The sequence below is a fragment of the Pipistrellus kuhlii genome, unplaced genomic scaffold, assembly GCF_014108245.1.
Source record: "Pipistrellus kuhlii isolate mPipKuh1 unplaced genomic scaffold, mPipKuh1.p scaffold_m20_p_12, whole genome shotgun sequence".
Classification (NCBI taxonomy): Eukaryota; Metazoa; Chordata; class Mammalia; order Chiroptera; family Vespertilionidae; genus Pipistrellus; species Pipistrellus kuhlii.
The window spans coordinates 7740319-7761639 of NW_023425427.1; the positions used below are offsets into that span (position 1 = coordinate 7740319).

Sequence of the window (21321 nt, forward strand, 5' to 3'; positions counted from 1 at the left end):
AGTGGAAGTAGAAATGAAGAAATTCTAGGTGCTTATTGAAGTAAAGATAGCTTATCAGCCAAATGACCTTACATCTCATAAAAGTTACTTACAATGATAAGTTTTTAAAATGTTGTTATCTCTTTAATTCCACCTTTGCTGATAAAAACTCTAATTCAAGGACTAACCTGTTTCCCTGGAAGGAAAATGTGCCAGGTCACAATGATAAACAAAAGGCAAAGGCCACTATATCATAAAATCCAACTGGGCTTGCTACATCTTGACCGCACCCTCAATGCCAACATCAGTAATAGTGTTGAATGCACTTGTTGGATCGTTTAATTATGTATTTGTAGTCAAGTGACTTCTCAATAGTTCTAGGATTGGATCCTGGACAGCCATGTAATTCAACTGAACTCTTAGGTCCTAAGGATCCAATCACGAACAACTTTTATGACATCAGTCTCCTTCCTCATAAGTTATCTGTTTGTAAGAAATATTGTGCATATCTTTACTTCAATAAAGCACCTGGAATTTCTTAATTTCTATTTCCACTGCTACTTCCCCCAGTTGTTAATAGAGTGCCAATGAATGATTTGGCACACCCATACCCGTGTAGTAAGGAGCAGATAATCTCATTGCGGTTTCGATTTATAGTTCCCTAATGATTAATAATGTTGGAACAGATTTTCCATGTACTTATTGGCCAATTGTATATCTTCTTTGGAGAAATATCTATTCAAATCCTTTGCCCATTTTTTTTTTTTAATGAGTTGTCTTATTACTGTTGAGTTATACTGGCCAGGCCAGCCTGTCTGTACACGGTGCTATTTCTATTCCGATTGATCGTTTTTCAGAACTCTTTGGAAAAAAAGAAAAAAAACAACTAAAAATTTTTTGGCACCTTTTGTATTTTTTCCGTGAGAGCTGTTTCTGGTTGTCGGTGAGATGCTGGCTGTGGACTCGCACCTTCTCACGCACAGCAACCCACGCTGCCGGGCCCACCAGCCAGCTCTCCGAGCCAGAGGCACAGGAATTCAGTAAATCCTCCTGGGAGGAGTTCTCTGTTTACTGTTACCATATTGGGAACTTGTGTTTTCACTTTGGGGTTTTGTTGTTTCTTTATCCGCTTTATTTTCCTCGTAGACTAGGTTTATTTATCTGAGCAATAACTTCTATGTTATTTCAGTGGCTGGAATTAAAAAAACAAACTTGGGAGGGGGGGAAGAGTTCTTTATATATTCTGGATAAGAGTCCCTTGTTAAATATGTGATTTCCAAATATTTTCACTTTCTTCATGGCATCCTTTGAAGCACAAAACTTTTTAATTTTGAAGAAGTCCAATATTTGTGTTTTTTATTTGGTTGGTGGTTGCTCTTTTGGTGTATCTAAGAAATCATTGCCTAATTTCAAGTTCACAGAAATTGACATCTGTGTTTCCTTCTAAGAATTTTACAGTTTAAGCTCTGAGATTTAGGTCTTTAATCTATTTCAAGTTCATTTCTATAAATGTTGTGAGGTAAGGATCCAACCTCCTCCTTTTATAAGTAAACTAGAAGATTCATGCAAGAATGAGCCTTCCTTCCCCTGGCTGAGGGCACCGCCTTCACTCTGGCTGAAGTTGCTTTTTCGCTCTGCCTGGAGACACCTTTCTGCCTTCCCATCCTGTCCAGAGGCCCAGAGAGGCTGAAGTGGTGTGGAATGCTTGCGTCATTGCCATGGCAATGATGCAAGAGTCCCTCCCTGCACCCAGCTGCTCAGCGCCTGTGTATGCAAATTAACCCACCATTTTTGTTGGGTTCATCTGCATACTCCTGATTGACTGGTGGGTGTCGCAAAGGTACGGTCTATTAGCATGTTAGTGTAGATACCCAGTTGTCACAGCACTATTTTTATTAGTGCTCTTTTATTAGTGTAGATACCCAGTTGTCACAGCACTATTTGTTGAAGATACCATTCCTTCCCTATGGAATTTTCTTACACCCTTTTGAAAATCAGTTGGCCATTGATTTATGGGTTTATTTCTAAACTCTCAATGCCAACCCATTGATCTATACTGTACTGTTTTTGAAATTGTAGTTTTGTAAGAAGTTTTGAAATTAGGAAGTGGTTACTATGTGTGGACGAGCTGCCTTGAAAACTATGCCAGCACTTTCTCCCTGTCGTGAACAGAGTCTAAGAGCCAGTGCCCAATTGGTGTGACTGGGTAGCCTCCTGAGCCTCAATTTCCTTCCTGTAACACGGGAAGAATATATCTCCTGGCCGATGTTGAGAAGAATGATGCAATGCACCCAGCTCTAGGCCTGACAATTATTATCCATGTGCATTTGTTTCTTTTCCTTTGTCACTTCTTTGTCATAGTATTTTGCGCTCCCAATTTTATATCACTTACCATGGTTTCTTTTCTGTCCTCATCTCAACTCTCTTGCTAGACACAGTCTTTGAGCTTAACAATCCCAAGGCAGTGTGCCTAGTTACCTGGATGCTTCTTTAAATGCAGATGCGGGGGTCTACCTCACAAGACTGTGATTCCATATGTATGTTTGGGTGCAACCCAGGGAATCCACAGTATCCTCAAGGACCCCCAGCTATGCCAAATGAGGCCTATGCCAAGGGCCACACGTGGAAAAACCTATGATCTGAGAAAAGCTTGCTTCAGAAGCCCCAGAGCTGCATTTTCTTCAAATTCAGACATGAACAAAGACAATAAACCTTCTTTTCTAACCTCCCTCCCCTCCCCCTTGGAGCCCCAGAGACCTGGAGCAAGCTCATTTATCACCCATGTTACCTCTTTCTTCTCTTCTGGACAAGGAGGAATGACCATTTTTGCCTGTCACCCATTTCCCTCTCTCTGATAGCCCTCTAGATTTTCCGCACTCCCAGGGCAGATGGTTCAAACGCGACTGATGCCCTCCTTCTTCCCATCCCCCATCCCACCTCAAATCAGTGAAGGCCAGCCTCCAGGACAGTTACTAGAACAAGAGAAAGGAATGCTGTTCCTTCAGGGATACTGAACTGTTGGGAACCTAAGCCTGGGGTTTCGCATAGATGAGGTGGAGAGCCTGCTGAGAAGGAACGGGGAGAAATGGTGCCCCTGTGACAGACAATGGCACCTGAGTTCTGGGTAATATGAGTTACTCTCTTTGTGTTTGAGGTCAGTTTACTGGCATGTGTGCTGAGGGTTCTGACTAACACACGAAAACCACCCCCCACATAAAGTCCTTTACCACACCTGCCTCTCCTCTCACCCTTTCCTCTCCTCAGAAAAGGACCCTCCCTCACTGGGCTGTCTCCATTTCCCTGTACCTCACTCCCCTCACCCAGAGTCCCCTCCTCACCCAGAGTCCCCTCCTCACCCAGAGTCCCCTCCTCACCCAGTGTCCCCTCCTCACCCAGTGTCCCCTCCTCACCCAGTGTCCCCTACTCACCCAGAGTCCCCTCCTCACCCAGTGTCCCCTCCTCGCCCAGTGTCCCCTCCTCGCCCAGTGTCCCCTCCTCACCCAGAGTCCCCTCCTCACCCAGAGTCCCCTCCTCACCCAGTGTCCCCTCCTCACCCAGTGTCCCCTCCTCACCCAGTGTCCCCTCCTCACCCAGAATCCCCTCCTCGCCCAGAGTCCCCTCCTCGCCCAGTGTCCCCTCCTCGCCCAGAGTCCCCTCCTCACCCAGAGTCCCCTCCTCACCCAGAGTCCCCTCCTCGCCACAACTGAAATCCCAAGGACTCAAGTTTTCCGTCCTGGCGGCTGGGGACCTTCCTCTTTCCGTGTGGTCAGGTCTAGCCCACTTCTCTTTTCCTCTTTGAGGAGAAAAATACCCTTTTCCTTGAAGACACATGCTAGCAAGCTCACTGTTTACTGTAATTTTCTGATTACTTAACTCCCTTAGGACTTTGACACCTGTTTTACAGTCTCCCCTCACAGCCCTGACATCATTCCCGAGGGCTTTCAGCATCCCATACAGTAGCCTGTAATCATAGTTTATGCAGCATTTACTGCATACCGGGCATGGTCCTGAGCACTTTACGGATATTTTAGCTCACTTTTTTTTTTTAATATATATATTTTATTGATTTTTTTTACAGAGAGGAAGAGAGAGGGATAGAGAGAAACGTCGATGAGAGAGAATCATCGACCAGCTGCCTCTTGCACACCCCCCACTGGGGATGTGCCCGCAACCAAGGTACATGCCCCTGACCAGAATCTAACCCGGGACCCTTCAGTCCTCAGGCCGGTTTCGGCTTAGCTCACTTTTATTATCCCCATTTTATGGGTGAGGAAACTGAGGCACATAAAGGCTATTTGGACTTGGCTAGTGTTACCCAGCTACTAAGTAGTAGAGAGGGGATGAGGTCAAGGGGATCTAATTTCAGAGTCGGAGCTCTTCCCGCACATGCTAGCCTCCCAGTTCCCTATACTGTAGCATCCCCCACAGCCACTCTGTACTGGTCCTCTGACGGTGGGAGGGAGTCATACCTCCTCCAACTAACTAAGTCACTGGGCATTTGGAATGTCCCTGAGAGTCAGGAATGACAGCTGAGGATGTCTGTTAGAGAGATCTGTACCTCCTCTTCCTGCCGCTCAATTATTTATTGTCAACCTTCATGTATTGTAAATGTGCCAGTTCCTGGTCCTATGGCAGAGTATTATTTTATAATGCCCTGTAAACTGGGTATACTTGTTAGGGTAACTTGCTGGGACGCAAGTTGGGCTGAAGACACAGAGGCAGAAAAGCAAGTTACATATTCTGCTCCAGGTGCCCCGTAAGGCCTCTTCTGTGCGCCGATGTCCTCATTCTCTGAGAAGGCCACTGCATTCAGGCCAGTCTATCCTCCTCCCAATGTGCCCCTTGCCCATATCCTTACCGTGGTCTGTATGCCTCGACCTTCTAGAAACTTTGCACAATAGGTTCAAAACTCCCAGTTCACCATCCCATGTAATCATATCTAAGTGCAGCTTCATCCAGAGCTGCTCCACTCTGAAAATTCATGCTGAGACCCTGCACCCCAGCATCATCCCACCTCTTCACACACTTGCTAGCCTCGCAGTTCCCTGTAATTGTAGCGTCCCTGCTACTGCTAGAAAAAGCTCACACAAGTGTGTGAACTGGTGTCATAAATATAAGGTCGCCAAGCTCACATGGCACCCCCATGACTCCAAGCCTAATTAGTACTTACAACAGCTGTAATTATAACTGTTTATTGAGTGCTTACAACTATGTGCACTGTCCTAATCCCTGTTTAACTCTCAAAACACCACCACCATGAGTTAGAGACCATTGTGGTTGAGAAAAGGGCCACGTATTAAACCTGAGTGGTAGACCTTACAAAACCAGAGACCAGTCCCAGCAGGGTGTGGCTCAGCAGTTGAGTGTTGACCCAGGAACCCAAGAGATCACTGGTTCAATTCCTGGTCAGGGCATTGAGAGGGCAGGGTAGGGCGGGGCTAACTTCTGATCCATTTTGTACTATGGGGCAGGGCAGAGCTATCCTCCATTTTGTAACTGGACCCTCACCCAACCAATCAGGGTCAGCCAAAGCAGTGACATCACCACCCCTATAAAACCCTTTGATCTGTTGAAGCTTGCGCTATTCTGCCATGCCACTGTTAGTGTAAGTGGGACAGAGCCCATGCTAGCATGGAATACAGGCTTTCTGCTATTGCATCGGACTCGGCTCCCTGGTGGTCTTTGGGGATCACGAAATCTGGGCATAACAGGTATATGCCGAGGACTTGATCCCCAGTAGGGATGTGCAGGAGGCAACTGATCAATGATTCTCTCTCCCTGTCTCTCTGAAATCAATAAAATTAAACACACACACACACACACACACACACACACACACAAAAAAAAACAAACAAACAAAAAAAAAAAAAAACAGGAACCACACAGGGTGGTCTGAGCGTAAAAATTCCTAACTAAAAGTGGGTCATGGTAGGTAGTCATGTCTTAGGCCTGTAGTTTGCTTGGCAAAAGTCATGTCTTAGGCCTGTAGTTTGCTTGCTTTTGTGCATCTGAGATTGTTGGCGGCAGCAAAAATGATGCTAAGTGTTAAGATGGTGGAGTCAGACGCACTTTGTGGGATTCAGCATTGTTGGTAGAAGGGAGCAGGTAGGCTGGGTTCTCCGTGAAAGTACCGTGTTTCCCCGAAAATAAGACATCCTCCGAAAATAAGACTTAGCGCATGGAAAGATAAGACATCCCCTGAAAATAAGACCTAGCACAACTTTGGGAGAAAAATTAATATAAGACACTGTCTTATTTTCAGGGAAACAGGGTATTGTGGAACAAAATAGCAAAAAGTCTCTAAGGGCTTTTTAGGGTGGGGATTTTAGGGGCAATCCCAGGAGAGGATCTCCACAGAACATTCCTCAGCTTTCCAGGAGTGACCTTTGGGTCTCCACGGATTGGTCGGTGCCCTGGCAGGGTCTTTAGTAGATGACGCTGGTACTGACCTCAGCCATGTATCCCTTGTTCGGTTTTGCTACTTTCCTGGGCTTGGAGCTGAAACCCAACTGAGGCCTAGATGTTATCCCTGGGGGTTAATGCTTAGGGGACTGGCCATGCAAGAACCCCCTGGGAGCCCCAGGAGGCCCCTCTTTGGGGGTGAGGGGGTATATGACAGGACCAGCATATGCAGGGGAGGAAAGGTTACCCTGGAGGGGGATCTTTTGTTTTCCCAGTTGCTAGGCACAGGGGCTTCCAGCCCTGCTGAGCTTCCCTACCTGGCCTATCCTCCTTGCTCTCCACTCAAGTCTGCCCTTCCAAGAGCTGGGCCAGTTCCCCTGCCTGTCTCCAAGCTGAAAGTGCTGTGTCACTGGGGCAGTGGCCTCTTCAGTGAAAGTGAAAGAAAAGGCAGGAGGGGAAAGAAAAACCACCGCTTTAAATGCAGAAGAGCAGGAGGGGGTGCGGCGGCGCAGATATACTTCCTGGTCATGGTTACTCAGCACTTTAGGGGGACCCTGGGTGTGGGTGTGGGTGTGGGTGTGGGTGTGGGTGTGGCAGGCCTTTCCGATGAATGCAGCCCTGGCTAGGCGGCTCCTTTAGGGGCCTGGCCGTGCTCGAATAAGGCCTGGTTGACCCCTTCCCAGGTGAACCTGCCTGTGGCTCAGGGAGGGGCTGCCCGCCGCCCCAGGTCCCTCCTAGTGCACGAGCCCCATAAGTCGCTCTGTGGCCCCTGCAGACCCCGGCCCCAGCTGGGGTACCGGGAGCGGGGAGGGGGTGCAGGGAGGGCAGGGTGGTGGTAAAGGTTAGAGGGGGTGAGGGGGCCATGGGGATACCCCCCCCCCGAGGTCCGCCCCGGGCCCGCGGAAGCCCCGCCCCAGGCCGCGGCCCCGCCCCGTGGAGCGGCCCCAGAGGGCGGGCCTGGCCGCGGCGCAGGGGCGGGGCGGGCGCGGGAGGCCGAGCGGGCGCGCCCCCGCCACACGCACGCCGCGCGCGCCCGCGCCCCGCGCCCCGGCGACTATAAAGGGAAGGCGGTCTGCGCGCTGTCTCCGCCCGGTCTGCAGCTTTCCATCCACTCGCATCGCTTCCCACGGTCGCCGGTCAGACCTCAGCCGCCAACATGGTGAAGCAGATCGAGAGCAAGGTGTGCGCGAGGCCGGGGCGCGGCGCGTGGCCTCCGCGGCGGCGGGGAGGGCGATGGGCCGCGGTGGGCAGGCCGCCGCTCCGCATCCCGGAGGAAGGGGACGCGGCGGTCCGGCCTGGGGCTGCTGGAAGCCCGTGCCTGGGCGCGCCCTGGAGGGAGGAAGGGAGGAGAGGGACGGGAGCCCCCTGCAGAGCAGGGTCCGGTGCCCAGGGCGCAGGAGGGAAATGCACGCGCGCGTGGAGGGTGCGGGCGTCCTCTCCCTGCGCTTCCTGCACCACCCGTGTCTGGGAACTCTTCGCTTGGGTGCAGGGAGTCCGCTCTTGGCCCCCCTATATATTTCCTGGCGTCCCGGCCAGGAAATGGAGGGCCCTTTGGAGAATACCGGGGGTGCTGGCCGCCACACCCTCCCCGGTGAGTGGCGTGATCCCCGCGCGCCGTGGGGCGGGGTGGGCTCCCCGGGAGCGGATCTGGGACGGAGACCCCCGGCTGCTCCCCCGGGGCTGTGCCCCAGACGTGACTGCACCCTGGCAGGGCGGGTGGTTCCGGGCCGGGGAACCCGCTCCACTTCCCTGGGTGCCCCGGACCGGGACCCGGACCGCCCCAGCCCCGGAGGCCCAGGTGCCCGCGAGGAAGTGAGGTCCGGCCGCGCCCTCGGGCTCCTCCTCCCGCGGCGCGGGGCGTGTTTCCGGCGGCGCTGGCTCCGGGATGACTCAGTGCCCGAAGCCGGCCCGGACCTCCGCGCCCTGCCCGGCCGTGTGATTCACCGGGGCCGGTAACCCCCGCCGGAGCCAGGAATGCCCCCGGGAGCGGTTTTCGGGCACCCAGGGGGTGGGTCCATCCTTTAGGATGCCCCAGGCAGGAAAGTTCCTGCGAACTGATACCTTCCCGCCTGAAAACCCGAGAGCCTAACACACACACAGTGCCTGGTATGCTGTAGCCACCCAAGAAATGTGTGTTCAATGCAGATCCAGAAAAGTGAGGGGGAGGGAATTGATGTTGCTGGAACAGTGGGAGAATCTCGTTCACCCCCACGACAGTCCCACCCCAGGGAACCCGGAGGCCCGGGACCCTTTAGATGCTGGGGCAGGCTTAGAGGACCCCCCTCCCCCCCCCCTTTTTTTTTTCTGTAATGGTCCCTTATCTTCTTGTCACTTTTAGAACCAGATAATATATGTGATCACTGTAGAAAGATTGGGGCGAGAGGGATTTGCTATGTCCTACAAGCCACAAAGTAATTGACATTATGTTATGTCTAGATGCTATTTTGTTTCTGAGCTTTTATTTTCCTGTAGAGTTTAGCCTGAATAGTTTACATGCAATCAGAAGCTTTTTGTAGCCATGTCAGTATCTGAGCACACTGCTGGACATTTGGGCAGTGTTTTCGTGGCCTCAGTGGCTGTTTTGTCCTGTGCTGGGGTCTGGGCCTGGAGGGCAGCGCCTGGGCTAAGTGCTGGGAACCTTTAAGGCCTGTCATTGGCGCTGGAAGCATGTGTGTGCCCCGCCCTTTCCTCTCTGCATGGACTTTCCCCCCTAACTTTGGCCAGGTCGTCAGTAAGAAAACTCTCGTTGGAATTGCTTTTGATAGATGATTAGTGACTCACTTTTCTTCTCCCACATGTGTTGATTGGCTATTTGTGGTCTATTATCTGCTTGTCCTTAATGATTTTATTTTCCTATTGGGATTCATTTTTTACATTGTGAGCATTTATATTAAAATAGCAGGCTTCCCATTTGTTGAAAACAGAGGTCCTTAACATTGATTTTTGTTCTACATACTTTTATTTACTACCTACTGAATGAGAGCTATCAGCTTATGGGGTGAGGGGTTTCGTCCAGGGTCTGGCCACGTCAGTATAACCCCATGGTCAGCAAACTGTGGCCCGAAAGCCACATGCGGCTCTTTGGCCCCTTGAGGGTGGCTCTTCCACAAAACACCACGGCCTGGGTGAGTCTACTTTGAAGAAGTAGTGTTAGAAGAAGTTTAAGTATAAAAGCATTTGGCTCTTCAAAGAAATTTCAGTTGTTGTACTGTTGATATTTGGCTCTGTTGACTCATGAGTTTGCCGACCACTGGTATAACCCAACAGGTGAGCACCCAGGGAAGGATGAAACGCCTTTGAGGGGTCTGGATTAGTCTCAGAATCCAGGCAGCACAGACAGGCAATGGAGTGATTCCGGGAGCACACCTTTCCGTTTCCCCCGTTTTCATGGTCCTATTTATGGCCCTCCTCCCCTCATCAATGAGATGAAGAAGGGTGGTGAGAAATTTGTTCCTCAAAGAAGCTCTACATCAGGCTCTGATAATCAGTTGATCTTCAGATTTATAATTTAGAGCATTCAAAAAGGAAACTAATTTGAATGTTATTTGTAAATGTCGAATACACTTGAGATTTTCTTCTTGGTGGACCTGGTGCCACACTGATTTTCCAAAACTACGCTTCCGGGGAGAGGTGGGGGGGGGGGGTGGGTATTAGCTTGGAGCCGCTGGGATCTGTTTCAGATACAGTTGGGATAATGCGATGAGGAAGAAATCACACAGGTTCTTTTCGTTTTCACTATTGTTTAGTTGGCTATTGTTTTTTAAAGAATGCCAGCTGTCATTTATTGAACACAGGCACTTTGCTTAATGCTTTACACACTAATCCTGTGCTTTTATTATCTGTGGGATGGTTGTGTTTAGGAAAAGAGATGCTAGACGCTGCTTCTATTTATGTACCCCACCTAACGTAGTTTTGTTTTTACATATTTGTGTCAGGCTCTTGGTTAGAGTGTCTGCCCAAGCACTGAAGGGTCTCGGGTTCAATTCCCAGTCCACCCGTGCACATACTGGTCTCCAGGTTCAGTCCCCCATCCCTGATCCAATAGAGTAGGGGTGTCGAACTCAATCAGAGAAGGGGCCAAAATCAAAATCCAGCCTAAATCGCGGGCCGAATGGTTTACTGAACAGTCATAAACTGTCATTGTGATGGAAACGCAGCGGAGTGAAGTGATGACAGCGCGGTGCGGGCCACATTGCAAGGCCTGGCGGGACGGATTTGGCCCGCGGGCCTTGTGTTTGACACATGTGCTTTAGAGGGTTATGCAGAAGGCAACCAGTTGATGTGCCTCTCTCACAGTGATGTCTGTCTCTCTCTCTCTCTCTCTCTCTCTCTCTCTCTCCCCCTTTTTTTTTTAAATCCTCACCCAAGGATATTTTTCCATTGATTTTTAGGGAGAGTGGAAGAGAGGGAAAGACAGAGAAACATTGATGTGAGAGAAACACATTGATTGGTTGCCTCCTGCGTGCGCTCTGACCAGGGCCTGGACCAGGGAGGAGCCTGCAACATATGGGTGTGCCCTTGACTGGAATGGAACCCAGGACCCTTAGGTCTGCAGAACGATGCTCTATCCACTGAACCAAACAGGCTAGGGCCATGGTCGGCAAACTGCGGCTCTCGAGCCACATACGGCTCTTTGGTCCCTTGAGTGTTGCTCTTCCACAAAATACCATGGCCTGGGAGATTCTATTTTGAAGAAGTGGCCTTAGAAGAAGTTTAAGTTTTAAAAATTTGGCTCTGTTGACTAATGAGTTTGTCAACCACTGGGCTAGGGTGTCACCCTTTCCCTCTCTCTCTTCCCCTCCCTCCTTCCACTCTCTAAAAATCAATGAACAAAATAATCCTTGGGTGAGAATGTAAAAAATTATTTTTAAATATTTGTGTCAGTAAACAGGACCTTTAATAATTTTCACTTATAGTTCCTGGAAGCTAGGGATTGTGGTTTGCTTCTTAGTGAAGTGATTTTGAATCCTTTTCAAACTGATGTCTGTGTTAGGTAAATTTTAAGTATCAAGAGATGAGAAATGGTTATGAAGTCTACACATACCAAGCTCCAACTCAGGTTCATTTGAACCAAAGTCCCTATTGCGTGCCTTTTCCTTATCAGATTTTTAGATAGTTTTGCTGGAATTTGATTCTGAATTGTTTGGGGGAATTCCTTGAGAGTGTTTGAAATAATATTCTATGTTGAAAGTAATAAGCTAGAGAAAAGAAAGTCATGAGGAAGAGAGAACACATTTACAATGTTGTCTATACTCATTGGGCAACTTTATAAACGGACCCACTTTATATAAAGTGGACCCGTGTTGTTCAAGGGTCCACTGTATTCGTCTGACCAGACAGTCTCATTCCTTGACTTTTTTCCTGTCTTATCTGGATCTTGCCTGTGCAGAATGGCTTGTTTGACCTGCTAAAAATTTCATCTGGAAAAATCAGTGATGATTTGGAAATGTGATTTCTAGAATTCTTTTTTTTATTTTAGAGGAGGAGGTGGAGAAATGGTTGTTCCATTTATTCATGCATTTATTGGTTGATTCTTGTATGTGCCCCGACCAGGGATGGAACCTGCCATCTTGGCATATCAGATGGTGCCCTCACCACCTGAGCTACCCGGCTAGGGCCAATTTCTATCATTCTAAGCTGACTCTCCCCTCCGACTGCCAAAGGCAGGGTGACTGTACCTGCGTAACTGCAAGGGTTACTTAGGTAATGACATGCCATCTTGAAACACCATTTGTGATTTATCCCCCCACCCCACCCCCCCCAAAAAAAAACCAAACACGTGAAGTAGAAATTAGAAATCTAGAAAAGTAACTGTACTTCAGGGGAATTCACTCGAGGTCTTAGTGGTGCTTTATTTCCTTCCCTTTCTATGGGACCAGATCTGATCTGATTCTTAGCTATCAGAGGAGGGGAACATTCGTTTTTTAATGAAACCAGTGTGATCCCAATTTTCTCCTCGAAGAAAACCTAGACTTCCGGTGTGGATATTTGTGTCTTGATTTCTCTTCGTTGCCCCGGTTTTGATCAGCACTGACTGACTAATTGTGGTTAAAATGAGTTTCTTAATTGAAAGGTTAGGTTCCCAGGGTTATAGTAAATTATTCAGGGAGGCTGGTGGAGAGGGATTTCTTGGTCATTTCTGCTCCTGGCATTGTATTTAACACGCATTCCTTAGGAGAAACTAAAACTGTCTTTCATTCTGTCAACAATGAGGGCAGAGTTTTGAGATAAAGGGCAGAAGTCAACTATCCACAGTTCTGAACTCTGGAAATGCCATTTAAAAGGAATACAAGGGCCGAAACCGGTTTGGCTCAGTGGTGGAGCCTCGGTCTGCGGACTGAGGGGTCCCGGGTTCGATTCCAGTTAGGGGCATGTACGTTGGTTGTGGGCACATCCCCGGTAGTGGGTGTGCAGGAGGCGGCTGGTTGATGTTTCTCTCTCATCGACGTTTCTGGCTCTCTATCTCTCTCCCTTCCTCTCTGTAAAAAATCAATAAAATATATTTAAAAAATAAAAGGAATACAAGGAAATATGCTCAATGTCGCCAGCGACTGGATGTAAGCATTTGGAGGAGGCTCCTTTTCCTTTCTTTTGCTTTTGGAAAGTTCCACCATAGGAAATATTAATTTAATGAAAAAACTATTAGATTAAAAAAAACTTGAGTTGTAGAGAGCAAAATCCTGTGCCTTTGTGACGATTTAATTCAGTGAACCCTTTTCACCTGTTGAGCATTTAGTAAATTGTCGAAAATACAGCGGAACCTCGTTTCTCGAACGTCTCGCATCTCGAACTACCCTGTTTCCCCGAAAAAAAGACAGTGTCTTATATTAATTTTTTTCCCCAAAGTTGAGCTAGGTCTTATTTTCAGGGAATGTCTTATTTTCGGGGAAACACGGTATTCGCTTTTCAACCTGACAACCCTTTCATGCTGATGCTTGTAGGATGAGTCACACATCTCTCAGGTGACAAAGGAGAAATTGCGAAAATATAAGTCCGTTTGTTACTGTAAGATGTCAGGATATTGTGCTGTGAATATTTTTGTGGGGTTTTTTTTGTTTTTGTTTTTGTTGCTACTTATAATTTGTAAAATTTTCGTTTTTACTATACATTTCCTTTATTTTTTGTTAAATTCTCATTTACAATTCATGTCCTTTCTGTACTTAAAGTATTTATTTACGGATTACACAGAATAAACATATATTGTCTATAAGAAAGGTTAAAACAGAATCTTTGGGGGCCTGGAATGGATTATATTTCTAACGGGAGAAAAAAAGGATTCGGTTTTCAAACAGCTTTCGGGAATGAATGAAGTTTGAAAAATGAGGTTACCCTGTACCTAGATTTGATGTGGAAACATTTTTAATACAAATGTGTATTTTTTTTTCTTTAGTTTGGATATAGATTGACTAATTTTATAAAATATTCAGACACATGAGTATGGATACACTATACACATATTTGTTTCATCTTATCAAGTAATATTACAAACACCACCAAAGGATTTTGTGGATTTTGTTTGTTTTTCAAACAGTTTCTTTGGGTTTCTTCTATTAAAAGTTAGGTTTTGCTTCCAGGACCTCTGAATTGTGCTGTTTTATTGGGGCTTTTTGTTTTTATTTATTTACATGCCTTTCCTCTTTCCTTAGTACGCTTTCCAGGAAGCCCTGAACAGTGCGGGAGATAAGCTGGTCGTGGTCGACTTCTCCGCCACGTGGTGTGGGCCCTGCAAGATGATCAAGCCCTTCTTCCATGTGAGTGCCGAGCGCCTGCTGCTCTGGGTGATGGGTGTTGCTGGGCGGGTGGTCACAACCCTAGAGAGAGAAAAACAACAGTTAGTGGGTGGTGGCTGTCTGGTCTTTGGTCTAAAAGTAATAATGTAACCACCTGAGTAAGTTAGCTCTGACACACAACCCGCTGAGGACAACCTTTAGAAGCCAATTCACTTGTCTCAGTAGTTTTGTTTTAGTTCTTTTTAAAACATGGGCGCCGCTCTCTCTGAAATTGGGGCCTCGAGTTATTTGACTCCAATAACTTTGGAGGAATTTGATTCTTACGCTTACCTGGTCCCCAGTCTAAGTGCTGGCATTTTTTATGATATTTCCGTGTAAGAAGGTTGGGGTGGACTGCCGCTAACAAGCTCTGATTCTCTGTGTGCTTTTCGTTTCAAACGCTCCAGTCCCTCTCCGAGAAGTATTCCAACGTGATATTCCTGGAAGTAGACGTGGATGACTGTCAGGTATGTGGCTGGGAATCTGGAGTGCTCCTTTGCTAAAAGGTTTTCTTTTGAATGGACAGGTACCTGTGCCAGCTCTGAGCTTAAGCCCAGACATCAAGAGGTATGTGTTTCGGTACTTTACTTCCCAGTTATCTCCCCTCTAAACACCTTTATGTTCTACCTCACCCTATAGAGTTGATGGTTATCACCAAACGTGGAGACCACTTTTAAGGTTCTTGTGAAGTATTGACATGAGAAAGTATATTCACACACTTATTCTATCCTAGTTTTAGTTGATTTTGGTCAATTAGAAAACCCAACCGTCTTTAAGCACCAAGTTACCTAGGAGGGAGCAGAGAGAATGATTGAGGGAAGATTCCAAGTTGGTTGAATTAGCAAATGCTTGTTTAGCACTTGATGTTTAGCACTGTCCTGTGCCTTACATCTAAATCCTGGTGCCATCACCCCCGTTTTACAGAAGAGAAAAGCAGAGGTGGGAGGTGGTCCATGGAGGCCCAGTGGCAGAGCCTGGGTTTGAAAAGGGGTCGCTGGCTTCCCAGCCCTTGCTCTTTCTCACTCAAGGCCCCTCCGTGGTGTGGGGGGTGGAGATCAGGTTCCCAGCACAGTGCCTCTCGTAGCCCCCTGGGCGAGGAGCGCCTGCTAAGGCGTCTCACGGGCGCTCTTTAGAGCGAGGCGGGCATTTGCCCCCCGCCTCGGTGGCAGGCAGCAAAGGTGCCAGACCGTGGTTCCAGTCCCGGCTCAGGGACTCCTGCTTCCGGCTAATCCTTCCTTGAGCTCTGGTCAGATGTTAGTGCTTGCCCCGTCAGCTGGCCAACGTTGCATATTTGTTGAGCAACTGTGGAATGTAACTAAAGGGTTGATAAAAGCGGGTACAGGGTTATACTTTCTAAGTCTGGAAGGACCTTCCCGCAGCACGTCCACCAGTTCCACACGCGTCCCCTCACTCTGTGCTCTTGTCTTTCCCGCTGGTGAAGTCCTAGCTGCAGGCTTCACATCTTTCCCGGGAGCCCCCCTTTGTGCCCAGATAGGTCAGTGTCCTTCCTCTGCACCCATGGTGTCCTTGGCCCCTTTTCCTCTGGCGTTTACAACTGTGGAATGGGCTGGATCCTCTTCCTAGGAGGCTGCCTGCACCCTCCCCCCGCTCTGTCCCTTGTTAGCTGGACAAGGCAGGTTATCTTTCCTGTGCCTCCGTTTGAGCCTCTGTAAAATGGCAGTGTTAATGCAACATCAGAGGGTAGTCATCAGGATTAAATGAGATAACACCTAGAAAGTGCTCAGAACAATTCCTGGCACACGTTTACCATTCACTGGATCTTTATAATGGCCTGTGTGTGTCTGCCCTTGGCCTCAGGAACGGTCATGCTCACCAGGTTTGTGTCTTCGCCGAGCACACCTCCTGGCATGCAGGCGGTGGGAAATGGATGGTTGTCGAGCTGCTGTTCCGGCGTGTTGGCATAGTTTTAGGGAAGAAAAGGAATTGAGAGTAGATAGTACGTGTGAGGTTAAAACAGGGAGCGAGGGTTTTTTCCAACTTAAAGCCTTGAGAGAAACTTCTGGTGCTGAGCCTGTCAGAGAGCAACCAAATACACTTTTTTTTGGAAAGTAATACCAGGCGCTAGATGTTGTGGGGAGCTCTATGCATGCGTGAGGTCACCTAATCCTCACGGGAACTCTGAGAAGAGCTTCTTAGCACCCCCGCTGAAGAGCTAGTGGACTGTAGCACAGAGGTATGTCAATCAAGGCAGAGTTTGGGGGGAGGGCGGGAGCAGGAGGGCTTGTTGAGCTGAGGCCCAGGAGCCTAGGCCCAGCGCTCTTACCCCCTCCGGGGAGCAGAGCAGGCAGGACTGCTTATGCCTGAGCTGCTCTTGCGCGTCTGGTTGGCATACTCCTAATCACCCTGAGTTTCCAAACCCTGAAGTGCCCACTCACACACTGGGGCCTTTCATTTGGCCTCCCTGTTCTAAAGGTTGAATACCTTTAACGGCCGCTATCACAACCACCTCAGGAGCCTTACCTGTGGCTGAGGTAAAAGTTGGATTCCAGAACCCTTTGACCCTACATGCACATAGCTGCAGTCCCTCAGCTCCTCCTCACCTGGTCCTTCAAACAGAAAGCAAACAGTGAGTCATTTCGCCATGGAATTCATGAATTACGTGAGTGGCTCTTCCGGTTGCTTGGAAACTCTAGGTCAGTGGTTCTCAACCTTTCTAATGCCTCTACCCTTTAATACAGTTCCTCATGTTGTGGTGACCCCCAGCCATAAAATTATTTTTGTTGCTACTTCATAACTGTAAGGTTGCAACCCACAGGTTGAGAACTGCTGCTCTAGAGCCTAAAACCATCGGAAAACAGATATTTTACATTACGATTCATACCTTTATAATGTCTTTGGAGCAAGCAGCACACAGTTTTGAAAGAGGGAGCTATAACCGAGGACAGGAAGAAGTTGTCTTGTGGGTGTAATAGATTCCAGCGGGCAGCTGGGAGGCATGGACACGGAGTGTGGTACACGAGGGAAACCCAGTACTCCCCGGGAAGTTTGCAGACTAGCCCTTGGGGACCATGGGCTCTCAGCTCTCCGCAGGGCGTGGTGCTTCGGTGAATTAAAACAGGAAACCGGTGCTTTAGCCCTGATAGTTGTGACATTTTAGATCAGCCAGAAGTGAGTTAAACAGAGGGGACAAAAGCAGGTTTAAAGTGATTTCACCATATGGAGTGTAAGCCAGAAGCCAATAAAACAAGGTAAAATGTAGTCTAGTTACTAGTAAAAGCTAATAAAAATCGGAGACAGGGTAAAGCTGTAGGGACGGAGAACAGGTCGGTTGTTGCTAGGGGCTGGGGTGAGCGAGGGTTTGACTACGAAGGAGCTGCTGACGGGAATTGGGGGGGCTGGGGGGATGGTTGTGTGTCCTGGTTTGGGGGTGTGTGCAGGACTATGCAAGTGTCAGAACTTGTCCACACACACCCCCAACAGTGAATTTTACTATATGTCAGTTTACAATTCCAGATTGCTCACTAAAAAGAAACACACACAGACAGGAAGTGGGGGTGCGGTGGGGGAGTAGGCTGGCTTTTCCTTTCTAAGAGGGGAGTGGTAAGAATGTTTTCAAAGTCTGGGAGGTAACGCCTTAATTTTTAAGTGCGCATAACTTTGAGATCACTACAGAAATAGCAAACCAGTCCATAGAACAAGAAGAAAACAAAAGTGACAGAAGTAAAACATTAACTTTGTAGAGCAAAGGTCAAGTCCATAGAAGATTGTGATAGGAATACTATGTTCCTGTAATATTGACTCAGTACTATTAAAATGTCAGACTCCCACCCTGGCCGGTTTGGCTCAGTGACTAGAGCAGTGGTCGGCAAACTTCGGCTCTTGGGCCCCTTGAATTCTTAGCAAAGGCCAGCTTAGGAGTCCCCTAATTAAGTTAATAACAATGTACATACCTGTATAGTTTTAAGTTTAAAAAACTTGGCTCTCAAAAGAAATTTCATTGTATTGTTGATATTTGGCTCTGTTGACTAATGAGTTTGCCGATCACTGGACTAGAGCATTGGCCTGAGGATTGAAGGGGCCCGGGTTCTATTTCCTGGTCAAGAGCACATGCCCGGGTTGTGGGCTCAATCCCCAGTAGGGGGCATGCAGGAGGCAGGCAATCCATGATTCTTATCATGGATGTTTCTCCCTCCCTCTCTGAAATCAAATAAAAATATATTTAAAAAAATAAAATGTCAGACTCCCAAATTTGTCTAACTCAGTCTGACATTTTGGGGATTTGACCATGACATTCTGAGACAATGTGGCCAGGGAAAACCCCACGGAAGTTCTTGCATTTCCGAGATCTGGGTCTGGGGCTCTGCTGCCTGGGCTGCTCCCTGCACAGGTTTGCTGCTGAGGGGGCTATGATAGGAATACTGTGTTCCTGCAATATTGACTCAGTGCTATTAAAACATCAGACTCTCCGTTTCTTACCTGCTCCTCTCTCGAGTGCCGAGCGGGCACGGTCCAGCCCTTACCAGCCCTCTTCACCCAAAACACTTGTCCAAACAAGACTGTCTTCACGGCATTTCCCTCCAAACCTTACGTGAGCAGAGTATTGTGTTAAAAGTGCCTGTGACAAAACGGAAGAATGCTCCCTGGCCTCTGAGCTGCAGAAACATCTTGGGTGCGGGAAGAGCCGGCCGGGGAGGAGGAGATAGGAGCCCACCGACCTGCCGGCCCGATTCAGTGTTTGGCGTTGGCCCATTTGTCTCCACTGGGCGGCCCATGGAGGTTCGACCATTAGCATCAGATGGGGTTCAGCCTTACATTGACCCTCACGCGATTCTGATGATGCAGCCGGGTTTGTGTGAGAACTGGCAAGTAAAATTGTAATGAAAAACAAAAGAAACAAGAACCAGTGCATGCTCCTTTAGAATCCCTGTGACGTTATCCTGGAACAATTTTTTCACAAGCAGTTTGCCCCTCTTTCTAACACACTGGCCTTTCGCCTTGATCATCATCTCTGTGCCCCATTCCCATAATCTGGAAAAAGGAGCAGCAAAGATAAAGGTGCTAATTCTGAGGAATAGCTGGGATTATAACCCCGAGTACAGTTAAAGAATGTGTTGCTTGCCGGGACCGGTTTGGCTCAGTGGATAGAGCGTCGGCTTGTGGACTGAAAGGTCCCGGGTTCGATTCCGGGCAAGGGCATGTACCTTGGTTGCGGGCACATCCCCAGTAGGGGGTGTGCAAGAGGCAGCTGGTCCCTCTCATCAATGTTTCTAACTCTCTTTCTCTCTGAAAAATCAATAAAGTATATTAAAAAAAAAAAAAAGTGTTGCTTTATGAGGTTCTTGAAATAGTCAAGATACAATTGGACTAAACAGCTTCTTGACTCACCGGATAGTATCGGATGCAAGTAGCGTTCGGCTCCTTCCTCGGTGCCCCTCTGAGGAGGGTACATATTAATAAGAATTTTAATTGAGACTATAACGAGGGCTTTGTGTTCCCATTATATTCTTTGTCGATTTTTATGTGCTAAATAAAGGCCTAATGCTGAGATATGGATTATACCACAGAAAAAAGAATCCGGTTTTGGATTCTGTGCTTCTGTCCAAGTTCAACACTAAGTTTTATTTTTATTCTCTCTCCAACCACCCTCCCCCACCCAACCCAGGATGTTGCTGCAGAGTGTGAAGTCAAATGCATGCCAACCTTCCAGTTTTTTAAAAAGGGACAAAAGGTAGGTACATTTGACCTTGAAGAAAGCTGAGTAATAGGAAAACATGAAATAAATGAAGAAACAGAAGTTACTTATTCCTTCATACAGAGAAGCATGTCCCCACTGTTTACTTTTTAAGAACTACTTAAATAGGCCATTCTTCAGTGACTGAGGTACATAGTGTGGCATCTAATTGAAAATGGATTTTTTGCTAGACCCAGTCACTAAATCTGTGGCTGGTACTTCATAGTCTATAACGAAGTATATTTGTCCTTGTTAAGAGGTATTTGAGTCTTTTGCCTGTTCTTGAGGGGCTATTTTCTCTTAGTTTCTAACTTAAAACTGTGTTATCCAAAGTGTTAATTTTGAATAAGATTATCTCTCTCCTTGGCCCCCATTTTGTGATCCTGTCTTATGCACAAAATTGGAGATAACAGTGCTACCATCTAATGTCAGTTCTACCATCTAATGTCAGTTCAATATTTTCTTAACAGGTGGGTGAGTTTTCTGGAGCTAATAAGGAAAAACTCGAAGCCACCATCAATGAATTCGTTTAATCATGTTAACCAGCCATCGGCTCTTGTAATTTTTTTTATTTACAAAAAAAAAAAAGAAAATAGATCAAGTATAGAGACTATATACTCAGCTACCATCTGATTATAAATGACAATAAAATATTAATTCTACCCTTTTTAAAACTGTCTGGTGTCTTGACTAGCTTTCAAAATAAATGAAAAGTGGCCAATTAGAAGGTATTTAGTGTCCTAATTATTTTCATGTATTCTTGTGGGTCACTGATAGCTTTTTAAGATTTTTCTTTTGTATTGTTACTACTTTCGTGTATTTCTAGGAAAATCTTGTTGAGAGCAATGTAGGTAATATAGGTAATATATTACTATTTTTAAATTCTATTGTTGTTTTATCCTTAAGAACAGAGAAAATAGCATTCTCTACTCCTGCAGGCAAATCCCCTGTGCTCTCTGAATGATCAGTGTGGCCCAAACTAACGTCCACCCATGAAGGAATTGTTTCTCTGGTTTGAGACTCCTGTCCCAAGGTCCCGTGAGCTTCAGTTGACTCCTGTCCTATCAGAAATTCTTCGTGGGCAGCGCACAAGAGAATTCCTGCAAACGTTACCATGGGAATTGTGATCCCTCAAAGTAGCTAAAAAACTAGTTTTGGAGGGTAGCTAGAAGTTCCAACCTGAGTGATCAAGTGTGTGGAAGTTACTGGTTATTTCACTCAAAGAACAGGAAGTTTAGAGACAGCAAAGCGCTGGGAGAATGCTTGAAATTTTAAAATTTGAATAGTAATTAAGAAATCCTAGACTTAATCATATGCCCCACAGCATCCTTAATTAATCCTTGCCTCCAAAAAGGTGGGTATATAAACTCCATTTCCCAGCGAGAGAACAGGCCAAAGAGTCTGAGGAATTTCCCCAGCATCACACTGGTCAGAGGATCTGAGATTCCAACCAGGGGAGTCCGGAGCCCGTGTACTTGG

At 47.2% G+C, this 21321-nt stretch overlaps 1 protein-coding gene and 1 long non-coding RNA gene across 2 annotated transcripts; one reads left to right on the top strand and one right to left on the bottom strand.

Moving 5' to 3' along the window:
- The first annotated feature begins 7403 nt into the window (after window positions 1–7403).
- TXN (thioredoxin) lies at window positions 7404–20516 on the top strand. The gene is made up of 5 exons (XM_036433049.2): window positions 7404–7561; window positions 14028–14132; window positions 14558–14617; window positions 19774–19839; window positions 20313–20516. Exons 1-5 carry the CDS (start codon window positions 7538–7540, stop codon window positions 20373–20375), a joined length of 318 nt encoding a protein of 105 aa, XP_036288942.1. The 5' UTR covers window positions 7404–7537; the 3' UTR covers window positions 20376–20516.
- LOC123652119 lies at window positions 14038–15091 on the bottom strand. Its single transcript, XR_006741226.1, has 2 exons — window positions 14442–15091; window positions 14038–14192 (listed from the first exon to the last, which is right to left on the bottom strand). It is a non-coding gene; the product is annotated as an uncharacterized LOC123652119 (long non-coding RNA).
- Window positions 20517–21321: the final 805 nt, after the last annotated feature.

Coding starts and splice junctions, on each gene's coding strand:
- TXN (XM_036433049.2), top strand. CDS start 7,538: ATGGTGAAGCAGATCGAGAGCAAG. Junction 14,133..14,557: donor TGATCAAGCCCTTCTTCCAT/GTGAGTGCCGAG, acceptor CAAACGCTCCAG/TCCCTCTCCGAGAAGTATTC. Junction 14,618..19,773: donor TAGACGTGGATGACTGTCAG/GTATGTGGCTGG, acceptor CACCCAACCCAG/GATGTTGCTGCAGAGTGTGA.